The 22,312-nt window shown below is 51.0% G+C and overlaps 1 protein-coding gene across 2 annotated transcripts in view; it reads left to right on the top strand.

Annotated features, from left to right (window-relative positions):
- Positions 1–836: 836 nt before the first annotated feature.
- The window catches only part of STIMATE (STIM activating enhancer), a 53,540-nt gene continuing 32,064 nt past the window's right edge, over positions 837–22,312 (top strand). For both annotated transcript variants that reach the window (XM_032322129.1, XM_032322119.1), the window contains exon 1: positions 837–1,159. In XM_032322129.1, coding sequence (XP_032178020.1) covers positions 1,000–1,159 — 160 coding nt within the window. In that variant the 5' untranslated portion in view covers positions 837–999. The remainder of the gene's footprint in view (positions 1,160–22,312) is intronic.

Genomic DNA, 22,312 nt, shown 5'->3' with positions numbered 1-22,312 from the left:
TCTGGAGAAAAGCCAGAGGGGCTTGGGAAGTTCCATGAGACAATAGGGACTAGAGGCCCCGGTAGAGGGAGAGAGCTGGTTCCAAAGGGTCAAGGGTGGGAGTAAACAGGTATGTGTGGAGGGAGGGGGTCCTTAGAGATTCTGCCAATTACCAACAATTTGGCTTTATGAAGCATGTTCAAAATTAACAAGACGGGGATATGTTGACATGTTTTCAGTATAAACCTTGTATATTTCTAAACGACATTGATTGGATTAAAATGACCATTTACATAATGTTTAGGGAAGAAAAAAAGTCAACTGGGGCCTGATTGACGAAGATAAGCTTTTGGCCACAACATTCGTACTAACAAGGAAAGTAGAAGGACGCCAAACGTCTGGATGGGAAGGAATATGCCTGTGGGCAGAGTCTCGGTTTATTTTCCTCACCGCCTCCTTCAGGATAATCTAGGATGCTGACTGAAAATGCAGATGATTCCGCTCTGTCTCCGAACTACTGAATCGGAATCTGAGGGTGGAATCCAGGAGCATTTTTAATAAATTCTGCAGGGTGTGAGGGCTTCATCTTGGAAAGGAAAAGAATTCAGTCGCAGATGGTCCCGGGCTCCTGCCTTTCCTACGTGGAGCTCGGCGAGGGGAGGGTGGAGGAGGAGAAGGAGGTATCTCGGGCTCACCGACATTCGAGCAGCCGCGCTCACCTGCCCCGCTCTACCTGCGGCCTGGACGCACGGCCCCGCCCCCACGCCCAGCCGGAGCCCCGCCCATGGTGGGGAGGGGAGAGCCGGAGAGGCCGAGGCCCGCCCCCACGCCCGGCCGAGCCAATCAGGAGCTGCGGTCTCAGACGTCGGGTTACGCGCGGCGGCGAGTGGGCCGCGGGGCGGAGGTACCGGCTCCCGGCTTCGACTCCCGGCCCGGAGCTCGGCGGCGCGGCCCCGGCAGGCAGCGAGGCCGGGCGGGCGGGCTGGCTGCGGCGCCCCGCGCCCCTCCGCCAGGCCCGCCATGCAGGGCCCCGCCGGGAACGCGAGCCGCGGGCTCCCGGGCGCGCCGCCCTCCACCGTCGCGTCCGGGGCGGGCCGCTGCGAGAGCGGCGCGCTCATGCACAGTTTCGGCATCTTCCTGCAGGGGCTGCTCGGCGTCGTGGCCTTCAGCACATTGATGCGTGAGTCCGGGACCCCCGCCCCTCCTGAGGCCCTGTGGGACCACCGCAGGCCCAGCCCCGCCTTGGAGACCCTCCTGCCAGAAGAGTTAAGGCCTGGGTCCCCGGGCCCTTTGGCTCGGGTGCCTTCTGTCCGCGAGCGCAGTCTGGGCATTCCCGGACTAGCGGGAGCTCCCTCCCCGCTCAGGACCTAGGGTCCTGAGTCCCTCGCCTTCTCGAGACAGCCCTTAGTCAGGGGTCACTGGTTCTCTCCTACAGCCCGCACACGCCTCTCTTCCGATGTAACTGCCTAAAACTCGCCCTCCCGCTACCTTGTCATCGCGAATTAAGGCTACTCCACTTCCCAGCCGGGCGTCATGAACCTCCAGCTGGAATAATCCTTTATGCCCCCTCACAGAGCCTCCCTAGTCTCCCCTTCGCCCTTTGAACCCGCATCCTTAAATCCACAGTCTGATGCTGGGCTTTTTCCTGTTTCTTCACTCCGCCAAGATTTGCTGACTCCCCTTGGCTTTTAAATCCCGCTCCTTTGCAATACCTGGATTGTAAGGCCATGCATTGCCTTCCCAGTACTACTTCCTCCTGCCTCGCTTCCCCCACCTTTCCCCCAGCTTTATTTTCTGTTTTGGTTGGAGCAGGACCCGCCCAGACTGCCTTCTTCCCTGCTGCTCCTCTTTCCCCTCTTTTACTTCCTGAACTGGTCCACCTGTTCCATCTCTGGCCCAAGCTTTTCTAATTAAGTTGCATCTCAAGCCTCCCCTGGCTATTCCTCTGTCCAACCCACTCTATTACTCATATTTAAAGTTTCCTTCCTTTCCATGAGACTCGGGCAACCTAGTGGCTTAGTGAAGGATGCTGCTCAGAGGGTCTGGGAGGTCACAGAATCCCTGTGCTAAAGTCCCTGGGGGCCCTTTCTTGGGAGTTTCCTGATGGAAAAGAAAGCCCCAGATGGCCCCTCTTGAAAACTGGAAGTTCCACCGTAGTTATCAGGTGCGTCGTGCATTTTGGGGTTGTGTTGTTTTCTTGGTGCACATCCTTCCCTTGATTACAGTAACAGGAGGCTTCAGTTGGCTGTGGGCCTAGGAGCGCCCCTGTGATTGCATCCTGGAGGAAGGAAGGGTTTACAACGATCTGTACAGAGGCATTAATTCCAGAATGACAGGATCTCAGAACTTCCCCACTGTGCTCACATGGGCAGAGTGGAAGTTTCGGCAGAAAGTATGCTTCTTTGCACTGGGGACAGATTCCGCAGCTGTGTGCATTTGTCTTCTAGGGTGGACTTGCTGGAGTTACAGCTTTGCTTGTCCTAACACGGGGCTTGCTTAAGCGAATTCTCCCAGGCTTCATGCAGGTAACCCCGAAGAGGCTGTTCTTGGAGGACACTTCTTCTGGTTGCCTGGCCTTGGTAAACCTTACCCCAAGTGCCCGACTGTTTATGTTTGCCACTCTTTCTTTCCTTTTTAGTCTCTACTTGCCTTGCTATTTTCGCAGCTGAACAAATACCCACTTGTTCCCACAGTAATAATTTGTGACGACTTAGCCAAAATCAGCTGCTGACTTGGGGGCATAAACTGTGTGTGGGTCTCCCCTCCCCTCCCACTTCTGTCCCCGCCCCAGCTGGCCTTCCTTTCTCTCTGAAGGAACTACAGGCTTACTTTGCATTCTGTTCTCTAACTTCTGATTTCCTAGCCTAGCTCTGGCTATTTCCGTGGATTTGATTGCTGCTGATGGCCCTATTTACTCCTGAGGCTTTGAACTCGTGGTTCAGGGAGGGAAATGTGGTTATGACGGGGCAGAGTTGCTCGCTGCTGAGAAGTGTCCCAGGTTGCCCGTGTTCAGAGTGATGGCGCTGGCCCTGGAGTCTTCAGGGACATAACTCACTTTGCTTAATCTTCAGCGTGAGCACGTGTGCAAACCTCACTGCAGTGGGTGCTCTTTCTGTATGCAGAGACCAGACTACCGAGCAGCCTTTTGCTCAGTGTAAGCCTAGACATGGAGGGTGCCTGTGGCAATGGGCATCGGTTCCTGGGACAGTGATGAGGACGGTGACAGGGAGAAGGGGTGGAGGAGTGAGAACCCTGTCTGCCCTTGCTGATGATCTCTTCAACTCGTCGGTTCTGTTCTGAGAATGGTGGGGCTTTCCCCTTTGGCACTGCGGGGGTGAGGAGGGAATCTCTCAGGGGCTGCATCACATTTTGCAGTGACTTTGCTGGGGACAAGGAAAAGGGGGAGGTGCTTTCTAGGAAATGCACGTGTGAGCAGTTTGGTTTGCCCGGGCTTTGTCTTCCCAGACACAGCGTCGGTTCCCCAGTCAGGCACAGCTGCTGGCAAGAGGCCAGGCTCCCGTGACAGGTGTCCCGCTTGCTACTCTTGAGGGACGTCTTGGTGTGTTAAGATGAGACCACCCCATCCATCATCAGTTCCACTGTTTTCTTTGTCGAGCATATGTTGTTTGTTTTTTTTTTAATTTTTTTTAGATTCCATTTATTTATTTGACAGTGAGAGAGAGTGAGTGAGCAAGTGAGCACAAGTAAGCAGAACGGCAGGCAGAGGGAGAGAGAGAAGCTGGCTCCCCGCTGAGCAGGGAGCCAGATGCGGGACTCAATCCCAGGACCCTGGAACCACAGTCCTAGCCAAAGGCAGATACTCAGCCAACCGAGCCACCCAGGTGCCCCCATCGAGCATATTTTAAATAGCAGTCATCTCTCCTGAGCAATTTTAAGTTAACCTCTTTGGGGTCACAGTCTTCCCTCCTGGGTGCGTTTGTGCCCCCCTCCCCCACCTCAGCCATGGACTCGTTGGCTCTCTCCTCTGACAGTTCCCCTGTCCTGCAGGCAGGTATCGTTCCATTTTCCTGTCAGACCAGCTCTGTTGTATTGGCTGCACCCCTTTCCCTGCCAGACAGGCTGAGGCATTTTTCATCACTTCACATCCCTGAATTCAGTGAATCCTCAGACTGGTGTCTTTACGGTGTATTGTTTTTTTTTCCTGCACAGAAAAATCACTTTTTTCTCCATTTACAGGTGGTTGTGTTTTTTGCCCTAGAGGGTTTTGTCCTGGAGGAAGACTTCACATATGTATACTTGTGTGTGTGTGTGTGTGTGTGTGTGAGAGAGAGAGAAGATTTTGATTCTCACAAGGATTTCTCATGCTGGTGCTTGCTCTGTGTGGGGGTCTTCAGTTGGTCTCAGCCAAGACGGCCGAGAGTTAAGAACACCAGGTGATGTATGTAGCCTTTCTTCAAGCTGCGTGAACACACAGACCCTCCCCAGCCGGCATCCGCGGGCATGTCGTAGCATCAGCTAAGACATGGCAGCAGGTCTCACCTCCTAAGCGGTGAGCTTCCTAGAGGCTCCACCTGTGAGAAAAGCTGAACCCACTCGGAGGCAAGCTTGTTACAAAGGGACTTCCCAGTCTGGGTCCTCCGGGTTCTCTGGGACGTCAGCACAAAGCATTGGTGTCTGAGGAGAAAGAAACGCTTTCAGTGAGGGACCTTGTCATGACCCGCCTGCTGAACAGTCCATCTGGTTTTGGTGGCTCTATCTCTAGTCTGTGACACAATAAAGTCGCTGAGGCCGGAGTCACAGCACACCCAGAGCTCAGCACCCTGTTCACTGCAGGGCCGTGGCCCACCTGTCAGCCAAAGGTCGGTGTCAGGCAGCGTGTGCGTTGGCATTCGGGAGTGTTGACTCTCAGGACGTGTGGTGCACAGCAAACACCAGCCTCCTTCACCCTGCACAGAGCTCTGGGCTGCAGTATAGACAGAATCGGTTTTTAACACAAGCGGTTTGAGAGCTTGGATAGACCTACCTGCCTGTTTCCGTGTTACAGATGTGGGGATTAGCCGGCTGGGAGAGCATGTCGGTGTTTCACAAAAATTGAGAAATGAGAGTTTTCCTGAGACCCAGAGGTACATCACACGCCAGTCTGCCCAGCTTTGAAATCTCAATCTCATACGAGAGTCGCTCTTTTTCTCACACCGTGAACCGGCCTCCCTGTGTCTTCAGTACACACAGACCTGCGGGGGCCACCCTTCCTGGGGTGCCCTCTCCCTACCCTATCCCAGTCTTTACCTCACAAAATGTCAAACATCCAGGAAAGAAGAGAAATAATACAGTGATAATACAATATCAGCCCTCCACCTAGATTCAGAAATTGCTCATGTTTTGCCACATTTATCTCTTTATACCTTTTTTTTTTTTTGCCGGACCATTTGAAGATACTTTGTAGCCAGGATCCCACTTCACTCTTAAGACCTTCCAGTCAAGTCTCCTGTGAAGGGGTACAATTTTCTGCATAATCACAGCCTCGTGATCCTGCCTAAGAACATGTATACCTCCACGAGGTCACCTGACAGCTAGCCCACAGTCACACTTGCCCACATGCCCCATGTGTCTCAGAGCTGGGGTCTTTAAAAACCGTGAGCAGTCAAGGGCCACATGTCGTGTTAGTTGTGTTTTGAAGTCATTTTTACTGTAGAACAACCTCCCCCTACGTTCACTCACACACACTTTTTCCTTTTTTTTTTTTTTTTTAAATATTGCTGTTCTGAAGGTGCCGCGTCTTGTGTTCTGGACTTGTCTGGGTATTTCCTTGTGGTGGTGTGTGAGCTGCTTCACAGACCCCTGTGTTCCCTGAGTTCAGTCTGGGAAGGGTTTTAGATTCAGATAACCTTTCTTACACCAGGAACACTCTGTAGGCAGTGCTGCGTGCTTCCTAGTACAGCATACCAGGCTGCACGTGACCTCAGGCGGCCCTGCTATCAGTAACAGTAAGGTCATTACCTGGTGGAAGGGTGCAGGTCTCTGGATCTCTCCCTTGTAAAGGTATGCTTTCCCCTTTGCAGTGAATAAATCATTTCTGGGGGGCTTATCCCTTGAGATTGTGGGGATATCCTATTCCCCAGTAACTTTTCACTCAGTGGTCACCTGACAGAACAGTGGGACACAGTGGTGGCCTCCCTGGAGCTGGAGCTCAGGAGAGAAGCCACCTGTCTCTGGGCCCGGCACCCAACACTCAGTAAATACCAGTTTCCTTTGCTCCCTCCGGAGTGCCAGCCAAGGCTGAGGAAGAACATCCCTTCTTCTGTCCCAGGCTGGTATTGTGCCCATAGGGGAAGGGAGGACGGCCAATATTAGCGTGGCAGCTGGTTAGGAATCTTTATTTAGAGAGTTTTCAGGGTTTCTAAACACTGATTTATCTGGTAGCATGTATCCATAATGGTGATCTCCTCTATTTATAGTAAAACTTAATTAATTTGGAGTAAAATCAGGCCAGAGGGAGTTGTCTGAATTAGAGGACAGTCTGGGTTGTAGAATAATTTAATGAAATGCATTTTTAGCCTTTTAAATACCTCTGTTTGTCAAGCGTTGCCCTATAGGGGCCTATCCAGCCTTCACTGCTTTAATGATCTGTTTAAAATCCTTCGCAATTAGTATAATATTTGCATGAAGATGAAGTCTCTTTGAAGGAATTTTACAGGTGGTTAAAAATAGCAGGCTCCCTGGCTCTGAAACCAATCGGACCTGGCTTCCATTTCTGCTTCTGCCTCCCTGTGCCCTTGAGTAGCCTACCTGTATTTCCCGACTGTTCTGTTTGCTTCCCAGAAGGATGGAAATAATTTTCCTGGGACTGTGGGGATTAGGAAGAATGTAAGGAAGCTGGGATCAGTATCTGGCACGAGTCGGGCCCTCAGTTATCCTCATTGTTACAGTATTTGCATTGAGAGTCCCATCGAAGAGCTTGAGTAACTTGTTTTCTGAATTAGGTTAAACATTTCCCTTGCTATCTTGTTTGCACAACATCTGTGCCTTTTAACATCTTTGCCTTTCGCCCTCCTTTCGTGGACTGCATAATAGTAGAAAACTTGAACACAACCAGCACAATGCTGGTGAATTCCAAATTAGCTTGTACCCAGAGCAGGTGGCTTTTAGTAGAGGTAAGGCTCTCCTTCCTTCACCTCACCCTGACCCGTTTTCACCTACAGAGTGTCGCCTGGGCATTGAGGGCAGGCTGGTTACAGGTACTTGACCTGCGTCCCAGGCCCCGGCCTTCTCTGCCCCCAGAGATGTCAGGGCATGGTGCTGGCCCCTAGAACCCATGTCCTTCCGGAAGCTTGCTCTGTACCCAGTCCCCATTGTGCTGGCTCCTGTGCCTCGCTCTTGACGTACTTCCCAGGCACCCTAGAGAGAACCAGGACAGCGAACACAGGCCTGGTTAGTAGGTGTAGAGCTGAAATGGAAGCCAGGCCCAGCAGACTCCAGACCCTCCTAACCACTTCCCCTACCCCTGCTTGCCCTACTTGGGCCCCCTTTCCACGCAGGTGCACTCTCTGAGGACCCTAAGCCCTCGCTGCTTCATCTCATTTTTTCCCATTCAAACAAGTCTGATTTTTCTTTCTTAATAATTCTTTTTTATGTCCGAAGTGTTAATGTGGAACTTCAGTTTTATGGCTCTTGATAGCATGAAAGTAGACATTTGAAATGACTTACGAGTCATTTTGTGCATGTCTGAGCTCTACCTGAGGTGCGCTCTCCCAGCCTGGGCCTTTGTCAGGCTCTCCCCCGGTGCTTGAGGACGGCCATCCCGGCTGGGGACTGAGCCTCCTGGAGCACCAGGGAGGGAGTATAGCTGAGTCGGTTCCATAGCCGGTGAGGAGGCTCTGCACGGCTCTCAGTGCTCTCAGGTTACCTGCTGCTTTTCACAGTTTGTTTCCCTGGTGCTGCAGGAGTGTGGCTAACAGCCTTGCGTTGGGGAGAACCCCGAAGTTATCCTTTACCTCACGGATGCGTAGAGGTGGTCTGGGAGCCTCTCGGACTCCTCCACTACTGGGAAGTGTTCCGTCTAACCCCGGCTTTTCCAACTTGGCGCTGTTGGCATTGGGGCCAGATAATTCTTTGCTGCGGGCGCTGTCCTATGCATTGTCAGGTATTCAGCTGTGTCCCTGGCCTCTCCCCACTGGATGCCAGACGTACCCCACCCCCAGGCTGAGACAGATAAAAATGTCTCCAGACACTGCCCAGAGTGTCCTGGGGCGGGGGCAGAGTTGTATCTGTTGAGAACTGCATTTTTTCAGCTTGGGGGTGATGCAGTGCACTCTCAGGGGAGCCCTAGAGAACAGATTCAGTCAGTAGGTGCCCCTGAAGGATGAGAGCGACGCCCTGGCAGGGCTTATGAAGGGTCTGGCTGCTACCTCGACAGGGGACTGCCGAGACCTGCATCCCAGCCTCCAGGGGCTCTTGGCTGGAGTGGGCTGCCCGGACAGTACGCAGGTGGTGGTGGATTGCCTGCGGCTGGGGAAGTGTCCATGGGGGAGCCTTCCTCCAGCACAGCACGGGGAGGGGGGGTGGCAATGCCAAGGGGCCACAGGAGGTCGTGATCAGGGCGGTTGTCTGGGGGCCTAGAGAGCATGGGACAGAGGCTCCAGGAAGAGGCTTCAAGACAGCCTTCCCGTTCAGTTGCGGGCCCCTTGTCCTACAGCTTGGCGCTTATAAAGGAGGGTGAGTTCAATGATTGGGTGGCAAGTCAGCTTCTGCCTTTACCTGGTGCTCCTTTTGGACTGTTTCTCTGCCAGCATTTCCTTTGAAGCAGCTTTATCAGGTCCTTTTTAGATCTCATGGTGCCCCCCGAGGAACCAACCATCCAGCTCCAGAGACATCGCCACTAGCTCGTAGAGGGAGCAGATCATGCCCGTGAACTGGCTCCCGCTGGCGGCCATCCGCGCTGCACCCAGGTGTGGAGGTGGCAGGACTCTGGCCTGGGTTCTGGACAGCGGCCAGGGTGGGCAAGGCCTGGACTGCGAGCATGGTCCCAGGCTTTGGTGGGCTGGGGCTCTGCTGAAGAATGTCTCTTAGGAGAAGGCCAGGTGTGAGCACCTTCTGGAATCCTGTACCTACCCCAGCAGGATGGCCAATCCCTGACATCACCTTTGTGACTGTGATGACAAGAGTTCTAAATTGAGTTACTGCAATCCCGTCTTAGCGAATGACAGATCCTCCCACGTTTCCTTTGAGTTAGAGGGTCCTCTTCATCCTAAAGGGTGTGTTGTGCCACCGTCAGGCTCCGCTCGAGCTGCTTTGTGTGAGGCTGGGTCTTAACTGGGGCGTGCTTGGGGGGGTGGCGTGGAGTGGCACCCAGGGGTAGGAGAGATAGAGTCACTATGCTTACCAGGGAACTCAGCTGTCGTTGTGTTGTTGACTCTAAAATAACTTTGAAAGTCTTGGTGTTGAGTATCTATGGCTTTTCCTATCCCCAGTCAGTGGTAGGTGTCAAGAGCTTTCACAGTTTGTCTTTAGTTTTCTCTTTCATGGACCAAGTTGTATGCCCAGTAGCTCGGGACACAAGCAGAACCAACCTTATATTTTTTATATGTTCCCCTTGCTCAGAATGCTTTTCTTCCCCCTTCCCTCTGCTTTTGTTCTAGTCCCTGGGCTCCTCTAACCTCTCTTTTTTTTAATTTTAAAAAAAATTTGTGTGTGTGTGGTTTTATTTATTTGAGAGGAACAAGAGCAGAGAGAGCAGAGAGAGAAGGAGTAGATGGAGAGGGAGACACAGACTCCCTGCTGAGCAAGGAACCGGGCATGGGGCTCGAGCCCAGAACCCTGGGATTATGACCTGAGCTGAAGGCAGAGGCTTCACTGACTGAACTACCCAGGCTCTAACCGCTTAAGCTCATCAGTGTTCCTTATGGGCTTTTCTGCTTGCTTGCTTGCTTTTTTTTAAGATTTTATTTATTTATTTGACAGAGAAAGAGCACAAGTAGGCAGAGTGGGAGGGTGAGGGAGAAGCAGGCTCTCTGCCAAGCAGGGAGCCCGACGAGGGACTCAGTCCCAGGGCCCTCGGATCATGACCTGAGCTGAAGGCAGCTGCTTAACCGACTGAGCCACCCAGGCGCGCCCCACTTTTCCGTTTTCTTAGAAGACATTTTCACTTAATAACATGGAAAATGATGTAGAGAGGTGAGGCGCTGGCATCACCCAGTTTCATAAGCCGGCAACTCCATCCTGCAGGAGCAGGGCACCCCACCTCTCTTGCCCAGACCCGAGGGCCCTGTCAGCATCTTGGCCGAGGCGGCGTCAGGGGGCGAGAGCAGGTTTTCTATTTAGGTGGGGATTTGGGGCCCGAAACATTTGCAGGTTGTTCGGACGCAGCAGACTTGAAGATAGTGGGTCTCCTGTTTTCACTGCCGCTGCTCCCACCCTCTCTGAGCCCTGCAGGGAACTGGGGTCCAGAAGTGTGGGAAAGAGACGCCGATGACGGGGGGCCGGTGCTGGGGTCCTGCTGACACAGTGGAGGAGGTCTGCATGAATGTGTTTTCTCTGTCAAGAACCCTGGTTTGGAATTCTATCCCCAGATTTCTCTGTCAGAAATCTGATCAATTGCTGGCAAAAAAAAAAAAAAAAAAAAATTGCTTTATGAAAGGAGAGTTAAGAAGAATATTAGGTTGTTTCTCAGACCACTCAGCAGATTATGTATGGATTTTTTCTTTTTCAACGTGTTAAGGTAAATAACTTACTAATACCCCAGGTAGGTAAAAACGTCTTCGGCGAAACAGCCAACAAACACACTGTGGTCTTGCTATGGACCACCGTAGTTCAAGGGCCACTACTGTGGATGGGGTGATGTGCACGGTGGCAGCTGTCTTCTAGTGAGCTTGTTCGCCCCCAAAGTGGAAGTTTTCAGGTTGGGCCAGCGTGGACGTGGCTTCGGCTGGATTTCGGTCTGCGCTGATGTGAGTGAGGCACAAGGGTGAGGAGAGGGTGTGATGGGCGGGTTGCTCTCCGAAGGTGTTCATACCGGGCACCATGGGACCTTACCAAGGAGCTCCTCTGTCCTCTCTCACAGTGGCCATAGCTACCAGGAGTCCTTCTTTGCTTCGAACTAAGGTGGTGTCCTGGCATCTTGCAGGACAGCCAGGCTCCAGAACCTGCCCTCCTTTTCCCAGCTCTTTCTGTGCTGTAGACAGCTCAGCCCCCATGGTCTGCCTTGCAGCTACGTTCTGGGACACTGGATGTGGCCATGTGCCCCAAGGCTACTCTTTTCCTGGCCGCTGCACCTGCTGAACCCGTTCCTGCCTCTTCCCCTTACCCACATCTCTCTTGCCCCTGAATGTTTTTCTCCTTCCTCCCCACGCAGCCACATCCTCCTCTGCTTCCAGGAAACTTCCCCAGATGGTTATGTTGCAGGACGGACAGTCTGTATTGCACAAGTATGACCTCTGCCTCTCCCTTGGCCTGATCTGGCTTAGGGGCCAAGCTGGTGCCTGTGCAGGGCTGGGTGTTCCCCACCTGGATGCTGGTCTTGGGATAGTTCCTCAGCCTTTCTTTGTCCTTCTTGGCCTTGACACTTTTGAAGAGTACAGGCCAGTGGTTTTGTAGAATGTCCCCGATGGGGTTTGTCTGATGTTTCTTCGTGATTCCATTCGGGTTACATGTGACCTCCTCAGTGCGTGGGACCCCACGGCACCTGACATGGGTTTTTCCCAGTACTGGCGGAGTTCTCTTGATGACTGCAGCCAGGTGGTTCCCCCAGGTCTCTCCACTGTGAAGTTAACATCTTTCCCTTTGTAATTTCTAAATTGTTAGGGCATATGTTGAGAACATGTAAAGGTTCTGTTTTCAGTCTTCTTGTAAAGCCTCCCCTGGCTGGGAGGTCAGAGCCACAGGCTCTGAGGGATTTTGGCTGAAGGGGCCTTGGCCCGTTTGATTTGGCAACAATACTGGGTCACACTGTGTAGTGCCTATTATGTGTCAAGCCCTGTAAGCACCTTATAAACGTAACTCATTTATTTCTCACGTTAGCCACCCGAAGTGGGTACTCCTCTTATCCTGTTGTGTATCTGGGGAAACTGAGGCACAGAGAGGCTAAGTGAAGTGTCTCGGGTTGTGGCAGCCTCTAAATGGAATACTGGTTCAGTGCCGGGGCTCCCCACTGCTCCGCCTGCCTGCTGTGCGCAGGGTTCATGTGTAGTTCATGACATAGGGATGCTGCTTCTCTAACCTCGGTGGACTTCCTGTAGCCTCTTAACATGGACCACTTCAATGCCATCAGGTTACACTGTCTCTCACCTGCTTGGTTTTTCACTCAGAGCATCATTGCAACACTTTCGTAGGCCTGGCAGGTGCACCAGGAAAAAGCCAAAGTCTTTTCCTTTTGAGATTGGAGTCCAGGACTTGTTAAAGTCAGAGCAGTTTGTCCCGTGTGGCTAAATGTGGCCTTTGAGCCTCTACAAAAGTGGGTGAAGAGACTTTTGCCAGTGAAGGAGTCAGTAGTGTAGAACTTGCTCTTCTTCTAGAAGCAACCAGAAGACATACGAAACAACTGTTCGTAGACATTGGGCGACAGATGGCTCAGAATAATGGTCCTTGAGGGACCGAAAATGATGAGGTAGGCCCTGTGGTCTCCTCTGAAATGTTCTGCTGGAAGCAGTTTCCAGATCTCAGAGCAGTGAGGAGGAGCCTGCGCAGAGCCCAGCGGCCTGGCCTAGTTGAGAAGACAGAGTTGAGGAAGCCAAGGCAGTCGGAATTTCCAGGGACAATATGGAGAAAAAGGAGCTACCTAGACCAAGAGCCCTAGACATTTGCTCAGCGGTCTCAAGTCTCTATCTGCATATGAGTCTGTGCGTGCGTAGGGTGAGCCTCGGAGCAAAGCCAAGGACAGCTGCTGGGAAGCTGGGAGCTGAACTGCTTCTGGTGTTCTGTGCAGTTAGATGTGAGACCCTGTTGAACACCAGGGGCATTTGGTAGAGGCCTCTGAAGATACTCCTCCTCTGAGAAAGCCCCTCGCAAACTTGGCTGCCTACCCGGGCGAGAGGGGCAAACAACTTGAGAACAAGCCTGATACCGTACACAGAAACAGCAGAACTACAGTGCGCATCCGGATGTGGAAGTGGAAACTGTAACAGGAGACGGTCATTGTTACCTTGGGATAGGCAGAGGTTTCTTAGGACACAAAAAGCTTGAACTGTTACAAAAAAAAAAAAAAAAAGAAAAGAAAAGAGGGGTGCCTGGGTGGCTCAGTGGGTTAAAGACTCTGCCTTCGGCTCAGGTCATGATCCCAGGTTCCTGGGATCAAGCCCCACATCGGGCTCTCTGCTCAGCGGGGAGCCTGCTTCTCCCTCTGCCCCTCCCCCTGCTCATGGTCCCCTACCACCCATTAAATAAATAAATAAATAAATAAAATTTTGGGGGGTGAATTTAGGCCCACATCTAAATTAAGGATTTCTGACCTTCAAAACATACTGTAAGGAAAAGGTAAGCCATAGATTGGGAAAGAATGTGACAAGGACTTGCATCCAGAATAGGTAAAGAATTCTCACAACTCAGTTGAAAGTCAACGTGATTTAATGATCAGAAAGGATCAGAATAGACGTTTCTCTAAAGAAGACCCACAGTTGGCCAGTGAGCACAGGAGAAGCTGTTCAGTATCACTAGCGATCAGGGACATGCATGTTAAACAGCGATTCCACCGTGTACCCACAGGATGCTACGATCAAAAAGACTGACAATACCAAAAGTTAAAGAGAGTATGAACTTCGAAACTCTTATATATTAACAGAATAAATGTGAAATGATGAAACCATTTTGGAGAACCGAAAGTTTCTTAAAAAGAAAATGACACGTGGTGGGGCGCCTGGGTGGCTCAGTGGGTTAAAGCCTCTGTCTTCGGCTCAGGTCATGATCCCAGCGTCCTGGGATCGAGCCTCACATAGGGCTCTCTGCTCTGCGGGGAGCCTGCTTTCTCCTCTCTCTCTGCCTGCCTCTCTGTCTACTTGTGATCTCTGTCAAATAAATAAATAAAATCTTTAAAAAAAAAAAAAAGAAAGAAAAGAAAATGACACGTGGGGCACCTGGCTGGCTCAGTTGGCGGGGCAGGCGACACTTGATCTCTGGGTTGTTCGTTTGAGCCCCACGCTGGGTGTAGAGATTACTTAAAAATGAAATCTTTTTTTTTTTTTTTTTAAGATTTATTTATTTATGTGTGTGTGTGTGTGTGTGTGATTTGTTTATTTGCTAGAGAGCACACAAGCAGGAGGGCAAGGAGGAGCAGAGGTAGAAGCAGGCATCCTGCTGAGCAGAGAACCTAATGCTGGGCTCAATCCCAAGACCCTGGGATCATGACCTGAGCTGAAGGCAGACACTCAACTGAGTCACCCAGGCGCCCTTAAAAATGAAACCCTTAAAAAAAAAGAAAAGAAAATTAGACCTGCCATCCAACCCAGCAATGTCACCCCTAGACATTTACTTAAGAGAAAAGAAAACAGGGCTACAAAAGGACTTGTACATAAATATTCATAGCAACTTTATTCATAATTGCCCCAAACTGGAAGCAATCCAAATGTTCATCAACACGTGAATGGATAAACAGATTATAGTATATCTGAACAAGGGAATACATGTTGGCCACAAAAAGGAATGAGCTAGTGACACATTTCACACCATGGGTGAGCGTGCTGAGCGGAAGAATCCAGCTCAAGTGTATTCTTACTGTGCGACTCCAGTTCTATGAAGTTCTAGAAATGGGATTTATAGTGAGGAAAGCCGATTGCCTTGCAGTGGTAGGTGTGAGGCCAGCTGCAAAGGAACAGGAGGTAATTTGGGGGGTGATGGAAACTAGTATGTTGGTGGTAGCGAGGGTCACATCAGCGTACACATTTCTCGAAACTCTTGAACTGTGTCCAACATGGGTGCATTTTGGTATGTAAATTATACTTCAGAATTGATTTAAAAGAGAGGGGGGGAAAGCCTCAGAACGGTCGAACTGTTTCACAGACGTAAGTGCTCACCCCAGCAAACTTCAGTCCTCATTAAAGGAAAACAGCAAAATCCTGTTGCTTCACAGTGTGACAGTCATAATGTATGGCTTCCAATCAAAAATTACAGGTGGAGAAGCAGAAAATTATGACCTATAGTCAGGAGAAAAGTGAGTCAGTATAAATGAACTAAGAATGAAACACAGAAGAAAGACAAAAAACAAGCAGCTCCAGTGACCCATGGGAAAGGATCAGAGATCCTATGTGTAATTGGATTTCTGGGGGAGGCAGAAGAAAGGGCAGAAAAAAATCTTTGAAAACTAATGGCTGAGGGCGAATGGGTGGCTCAGTGGGTTAAGCCTCTGCCTTCGGCTCAGGTCGTGATCTCAGGGTTCTGGGATGGAGCCCTGCATTGGGCTCTCTGCTCTGCAGGGAGCCTGCTTCCCCACCCCCACCGCCTGCCTCTGCGTACTTGTGATCTCTCTGTCATAAATAAATAAAATCCTAGAAAAAGATAACTAATGGCTGAACATTTTCCAAAGCTGATGAAAAGTATAAACACACAGATCCAAGATCCAAGAAGCTTCAAAAACCCCAAGCAGATGGACACAGAGTAAATGACACTAAGCCACATCATAATCAAATTGCTGAAAAACAATGATAAAAAGAACATTGTGAAAGCATTATGAGGGAAAAAAGACACGACATACAGAGAAATAAACATAAAGACTGATAGAGACTTTTCGTCAGATTAATCAAGCTAGAAGACAAGGGAACAACATCTTTTAAGTGCAAAGTAAAACCTTTTAACCCAGGATTCTGCATACGGGGTGGCGGGGAATAGCTTTTATAAATGAAGGCAGGAAAAAAAAGTGGATTGAAGGCATTTGATCCTTCCTTATCCAAAGCAAGTGGCTCCAGTCCTTACGTACTGCCTTACCAACTCCGCTCCTGAGCCCCTACTCTTTTTTTTTTTTTTAACAGATTTTGTCCACTCAAGTTATAATCTCAGGGGTTATGTCTGATGGTAAGAATTACATGATTTGGGGAGAAATTGAGTTGCTTTCCTAACTTTAAGAAATTCCTTTCACCACGTTAATGAGCCCCAGCACAGTAGCATGGCTTTGGGCTCCAAGAGGCCGTGCGTTTGGGTGGCGGGGGGTGTCACCTGATCCCAGGGCCTCCTTTCTGTTGTCGGGACCATCTGCCCTGCCCTGCCGAAGCAGGGTGCCAGCGCCCGGCCCTCGGCCCTTCTTGGTACCCCTCCGTGGATGGCGTCATTCGGGTCCATGCTCCCTTTGTCTGCAGATGCCGTTGCACTGATAGAATGACCCCCTTGTTTGGGTGAGTCAGAAACTGAATTTAGCTGAAAACATTTTTTTGCTTATTGAAGTAAAATTGGGGAAGTTTCTGTAGGGTTGGACAGAAACATTGGTGACTGCTGCTAGTGCCTTGTTCACTTTTCCTGCTTTGGAGCATGATAGCCAGCCAGGTCAGCAGAGAGCGTGACCGCGTTGGTTGGGACAGAATCAAAAAGCAAAGGAACAGCTTCAGTCCTGCCCCCCCGCCCCCTCCCAAAAGGGTCATCTGTTCCACGTTCAGTAAAAATGCCCTGTGAACACAGAAGGGCACAGGACAGCCGGTCTCCATGACAGACCCCAGTGATCCCCACTCCTGCTAGCCGCACCCTGCGTCGTCCTCTTCCGCATCGCATCAGGGTTAGTCCATGTGACGCACAGTATATGGCAGAAGTGCAATAGTGTGTTGTTTCCGAGACTAAGTTAGCTAAAAACTGCACCTTTGGGGGCGCCTGGGTGGCTCAGTGGGTTAAAGCCTCTGCCTTCGGCTCAGGTCATGATCCCAGAGTCCTGAGATCCAGCCCCCCATCAGGCTCTCTGCTCAGCGGGGAGCCTGCTTCCCCCTCTCTCTCTGCCTGCCTCTCTGCCTACTTGGGATCTGTCTGTCAAATAAATAAAATCTTAAAAAAGAAAAAACAAAAAACTGCACCTTTTGTCTTGGGTGCGCTCCCTCTGGGATTACTTGCTCTGGGAAAAGCTGGTGGCCTTGTCTGGAGGACACTCAAGGAGTCCTTTGGAAGGACCCACGTTCACCGCAAGGAGCTGAGGAGTCCAGCCAGTGGCCGTGTGTGTGCAGCTTCTCAGAAGTGGCTCTTCCGACCTCAGTCAAGGCTTCCCGTGGTTTCTAAGTTTGCAGTCTTACAAAAGACCACGAGCCAAAACCACCCAGGTAAGCTGAGAATAAATGGTCCGTGCTTTAGGCCGCTGAGTTGTGGAGCCGTCTGTTACACAGTGGTCCATGACTAACACGGTGAAGATGAAGATGGGAGAAGTTGAGACTTGATACGCTACTCACCAAGAGTCTATGATCTGTACTTGAACCAGTAAGTCATGATTCCTGGTTTATATGCCGGGTGGCCAAAGAGAGTTGATTCAGGTATTTCTACGACTAGCGAGAGCTTGTTGACTGGACAGACTTCACCTTGGTGAGTGGGCCGAGCCCCCAAAGGTGGCTGCAGCAGGCTCAGAGATGCCAGTAAACATCTCCTCCAAGATGAGAGTTGGCTGCTGCTTTAGTCTTACGGGCCTTGGAGGAGCAGCCCGTCATGTTCTGTTCGCCCAGCCAACCTCATTGCTCACCGCGTGTATTTTAATGGGTAGGAAATCAGAGTTTCTACAGTCTGCACTAGATTGTTGAACAAGATAAATTTCAAACTAATTTGTGTAATGAGCCTTTGAGTTACGTGTGGGAGGAAAACAGGGACTGATAGTTGAGATGGGGCCTACTCATTCTACTTGTTCGTGACTTTACCTGTGTTTGATCTTCTTAGTATGATTTTTATAAGGATGCATTTGACGGATCTTCCTTTGTACCCCTCTTTCAAAGATACCAGCAGCCCAAGGAGCTCATATGTCAAGCTAAGAGGGAAGAAGTGCTAAACTTCTGGCCTGTATTTAGTATATAGCTTTGTTCTGTAGGGTCTCTCTCTCTTTTTCTTTCTTTTTTTTTTAAGATTTTCTTTCTTTATTTATTTGAGAGAGAGAGAGCATGAGTGGAGAAAGGTCAGTGGGAGAAGCAGACTCCCCGCCGAGCAGGGGGCCCAACGCGGGACTCGATCCCAGGACTCCAGGATTATGACCTGAGCTGAAGGCAGTCACTTAACCAACTGAGCCACCCAGGCATCCCCTGTAGGGTCTTTGTATAGAGTCTTTGTTCACTGCCTGAAGCATCCACCTCTCCCTGGCCACCTGTCTTCCCTTGCCCGTGGCATATATGCAGGCGTGGTCACCTCTCTCCTGATTCTTGTGTTGGATTGTTTGGGTCGTTTCCCAACAGAGTGCTCTGGTTTCTTTGCGTTCTGTACTTCCCGGCCCACGTGAGTGGTACAGCCTCTGGCTTCTCTTGCGTGGCATTAGGTGTGGTAAGAAGCTTATTACCTAAGTCTCCTGCGGGTAGCTTGGCAGACAGCAAGTCCAAAGGAAGCGTGTTTGCTGGCACTGTGGCTGCGTCACCGGGTCTGAGGACTGGTAGGGCCCTATGCCTCCTTCTCTCCCAGGGCCTCATGAGTTGTGTCTGACCTTTCTCATCCAGAGCTGGCATAGGCAGGCCTGTTTGAAATGGTAAATAGCAGGGTCAGCATATTGTGATTTTCTGAGACTGATTTATGTTCGTTCTAGACTTCTAAGAAGGCTGGAACCAAGGACAACACAGTTGTGAGTCAGTCCCAGAACAGCACCCACAGCAGGCCCCTCTCTGAAACCCAGCAGCGCAGATGGCTTTCCCTCAGTACCTATAGCTGTGGTGTCCGGCGGCCTCAAGGTGAGAGATGGAGGCAGACCTCCCTTTGACTTGCTCTTCAGCCAAGCTGCTTGCCTAGCCTTCATCCCTGCGGCCACTCCCTCTGCAATCTGCATGATCGGACAAGGGATGCAGAAAAATTTGGAAGTGCCTCTTGTGACCACCAGGCCACAGTCTGGTCGTTTCTTAGTGCCCTCTCGGAAGGAGAATTGATTGGAGGGATCCTAGCAGGCAGGTGGACAGAGCGAACACTGGGAGTTGAGGAATCCTAAGTTGACTCAGACCTGCCTTTCCTGGGGTAGCCTGGGCTCCCCATCCTAAGGGCCATGGTCCTTTTACATGTTCCTCCTCCGTTACTGGTGTATGCACTGCTGATATATTCCTCTCACTCTGTCCACCTGTTCTGTGTGGAGAGGAGAGGTCTCTGAGCAGAATCCAAGGCACCGGAAGAGTCCACCAGACCACTGTGGGTTGGACTCCCCCTGCCCGCCAAGGAGGACTGCAGATGTCTGAGCTCCTAGTGGCCTGATGATCTGGGCGCTTAAGGTCACAAGCCCCCTTGAGGTCAGCTCAGTGTTGGAGGGAGACGAGGGCTTCCTCAGCCGCTCTCTGCGCTGCTCCCGGATTCCCAGGCTTTGGGGCTGAGGAAATAAAGTCTGTCACTTCTCTTCTGCTGAGGTTCTGGTTGATAACACACCTTGGATTGTTGGGAAAGAGAAGACTCGGGGTGCTAACTGGCCTGGGTTGAGAACCTCAGGAAAAGGTCTTAACTGATATCAAGAAAAGAGCTGCACCTAATTTTTCTGTTGAGGTTGCTTATTAATTCACTCCTGCTAATAAAATTCAAGGGCAAAGCCCCCACCTGTCCCAACAGGGGAAGAACCTTCTGCCAGTTGAACGCCTGGTTCTCTCACAGGAGACCACGGAGCCACATGACGACTGGGCGGCCTCATCCCAGGTGACGTGTGAACGCTGGGACATTCTTTCCTGTGCTCCAAACGAGGGAGCTGATTACCTTTCTTAACGGGTCCATACGAGCATTAAGTGAGCTGGTAAGGTGCCTCACCTGGTACATGGGAGCTGCTGAATAGATGGGAGCTCGCCGAGGCCCACTGTGGCTCACTGACCTCCAGAGCAGGTGACCCTGAGGAGGTAGGACAGTTCACACCCTACTGTTGCTTATTAGAATTGGAAAAATACAGGTGACTTAATGCAGGACTTCTATAAGGCAGCACAGGAGGGGTTCACAGCAGGCCGGAGGCTAGGTCAGGACATGAACCCGACGTCCTGCCTCCCGGGCCGTCATTCTTCCCCCGCCACAGCCCAGTCCTGCTGCTGTTTCTTTGCCTCCTCCCCACGCCACCCAGACGTGTCTACAGAGGCTCGTCCGTTTGTCCAAGGGATTTGTTCCAGACTGCAGCTTGAGACAGGGAACTCTTCTGTTCTGAGAACTCACCTTCCCAGCTAACTGTGCCGCTTAGCCATGACGGCCAGGAGCACAGAACCCAGAGCAGCGGCCGGTGCAAGGTGGCAGAGGAATATGGTGATGGAGGAGGGGCTTGCACACTCTTGGGAGATGCAGGGCTTTCCTCCTCCCTGCTGCTCGGGCCGGCCTGAGGCGCAGGGTTGCCCAGGAGCCTGATCTGTACTCAGGGAGGCCAGGGGGTGGCTGGAGCAGCCTCAGGCAGGGTTTGCAGAGGGGACCTGGGGCGGCCTCAGCCTGCGTGGCCCCTTCCGTGTCCTGATGAACTTTGACAGCCAAACCTTCCCAAGATTAACCTGAATTAAGACTTATTTGACTTCTTACCCCAAGCCTTGAAATTTGGGACCATGCATGCTTTGTAGAGGTATACACTGCTGACACCTTCCGTGTAGGGTCAAGTTCTTGAATTGTTTGTCTGCCTGTATTTAAATTTTCTGAGCTACCTCTCTGGAAGGTTGTTCTTGACATCTGGTAATGCTGTCTGGATTGCACGTAGAGTTGTGCATTTCATAAGCTTTATGTTTTTGTATCATGAGGCCAAACTCAGACCAAGTTTGGAACCTGTTTAACAGGGAAAGGGGGGGTTGTTGAAGGTCAGCAGTGAGGCCTGGATCCTGGTCCTGACCAGCGTTTGCCACCTGTGGGACTTTGGAAAGTTCTTTACCTGCACTGAGATGCCGTTTCTTTGTCCAAAAGTTGGGATGGTCCCGTCTACCACCTAGGGTGGGCGTGATGCGTGGCTGGGTCTATTTATGTCCAGTGCCCGAGCCTTCAGTGTTCCTCACGACGGTGAAACCTCATCAGATCAGGTGTTTCTGACATCCTCCCAGGAACGCCGTCGAATGAGTTAAGTATTTTGGGTATGGGCAGTAGACGAGGCTGTTTTTCTTCAAAGGTGAAGCAGGGTACAGTCAGGGGCCCTGCCTGCTGGGTGTGAAGCGGTCCTCAGCCGTTGCCCTCACACTGCTTCCCAGAATGTTCCCGAGGTCTGCCAGCTGAGCGAGGTGGGTGGCTGGGTGGCCCCTTCACCACTGCCTAGGAATGGCACTTAAAGTATATGGCCTGCAGGAGGTCAGAGGGCGAGCGCGAACATCTTTATGTGTAAAACATAGTACACTGGGGTTTTTCTCCTGGTCAGAGTCTCGGAGTTGAATGACCCAGTTAAATGAGTTGGCAGCTTTGTCTTCAGTCCTTTGGCTTCTGTGTTTAACTCTTGATGTGTGGCTCTCTGGCTGGATCTGTACCCTTTCCTTCCAGATCCCAGGTGTGAAAACCATGTCAAGCAAGAGAGCCCTCTCTGTACCCATCATATGTTCTGTCTGCTGAGCTGCAATCACTTCAGAGCCTTAGGTCACAAGGGTGAAAATCCATCTTGCGATGTGGAGCGCAGCCCTGCAGAATGGGGCTGGCGGGTTAATCCTCTGACCAGGGGAAACAGTGCCCAGGCAAGCTTCCGGCTGCCTGAGCTGTGGGTCGCCCTGTGGGGTGGGGCCGGACCAGGAGCCGCATACACTACCTCTGAGAAGCCCTGGGCTCTGGGCCGTGTCCTGTTCTGTGTGATTAACCATGAGGTTGCAGGGGCAGAGGTGCTGTCCATGTCCAGTGAGTTCTGCCTGCTGGAAGCTCTTCTCTCAGAAGGAGATTTGCTAGTGAGGTAGGTTTGAGGAAGGCCTTTAATTATCTGATGTTGTAATTTTGTCATTTTTTTAATTATTGTTTTTAGGGCGCCTGGGTGGCTCAGTTGGTTAAGCCTTGGCCTTCAGCTCAGGTCATGATCTCAGGGTCCTGGGATCGAGCCCCGCATCGGGTTCTCTGCTCTGCGGGGAGCCTGCTTCCCCCTCTCTCTCTGCCTGTCTCTCTTCCTACTTGTTTCTCTCTGTCAAATAAATAAATAAAATCTTAAAAAAATAATTATTATTGTTTTTAGCATCAGAAGTTTTTTTTCCCCATCAAGTAACCGTTTTTTAACTACAAAATTAACGCATGCTCTTTGTAAACAACTAAAACTTTATGGAAATACTAGTATAAGAAGTGAAAGTTCCCTGTAATTCCGTCCTCTAGAGAGCTAACCATAGGTAACAGTTGATGCATGTGCCTTGAAATTTCTGTT

This window comes from Mustela erminea, chromosome 1 (genome assembly GCF_009829155.1).
Source record: "Mustela erminea isolate mMusErm1 chromosome 1, mMusErm1.Pri, whole genome shotgun sequence".
Lineage (NCBI taxonomy): Eukaryota > Metazoa > Chordata > Mammalia > Carnivora > Mustelidae > Mustela > Mustela erminea.
Note: the sequence above shows the minus strand (reverse complement) of the source record. Positions and strands in the feature narration are given on the sequence as shown.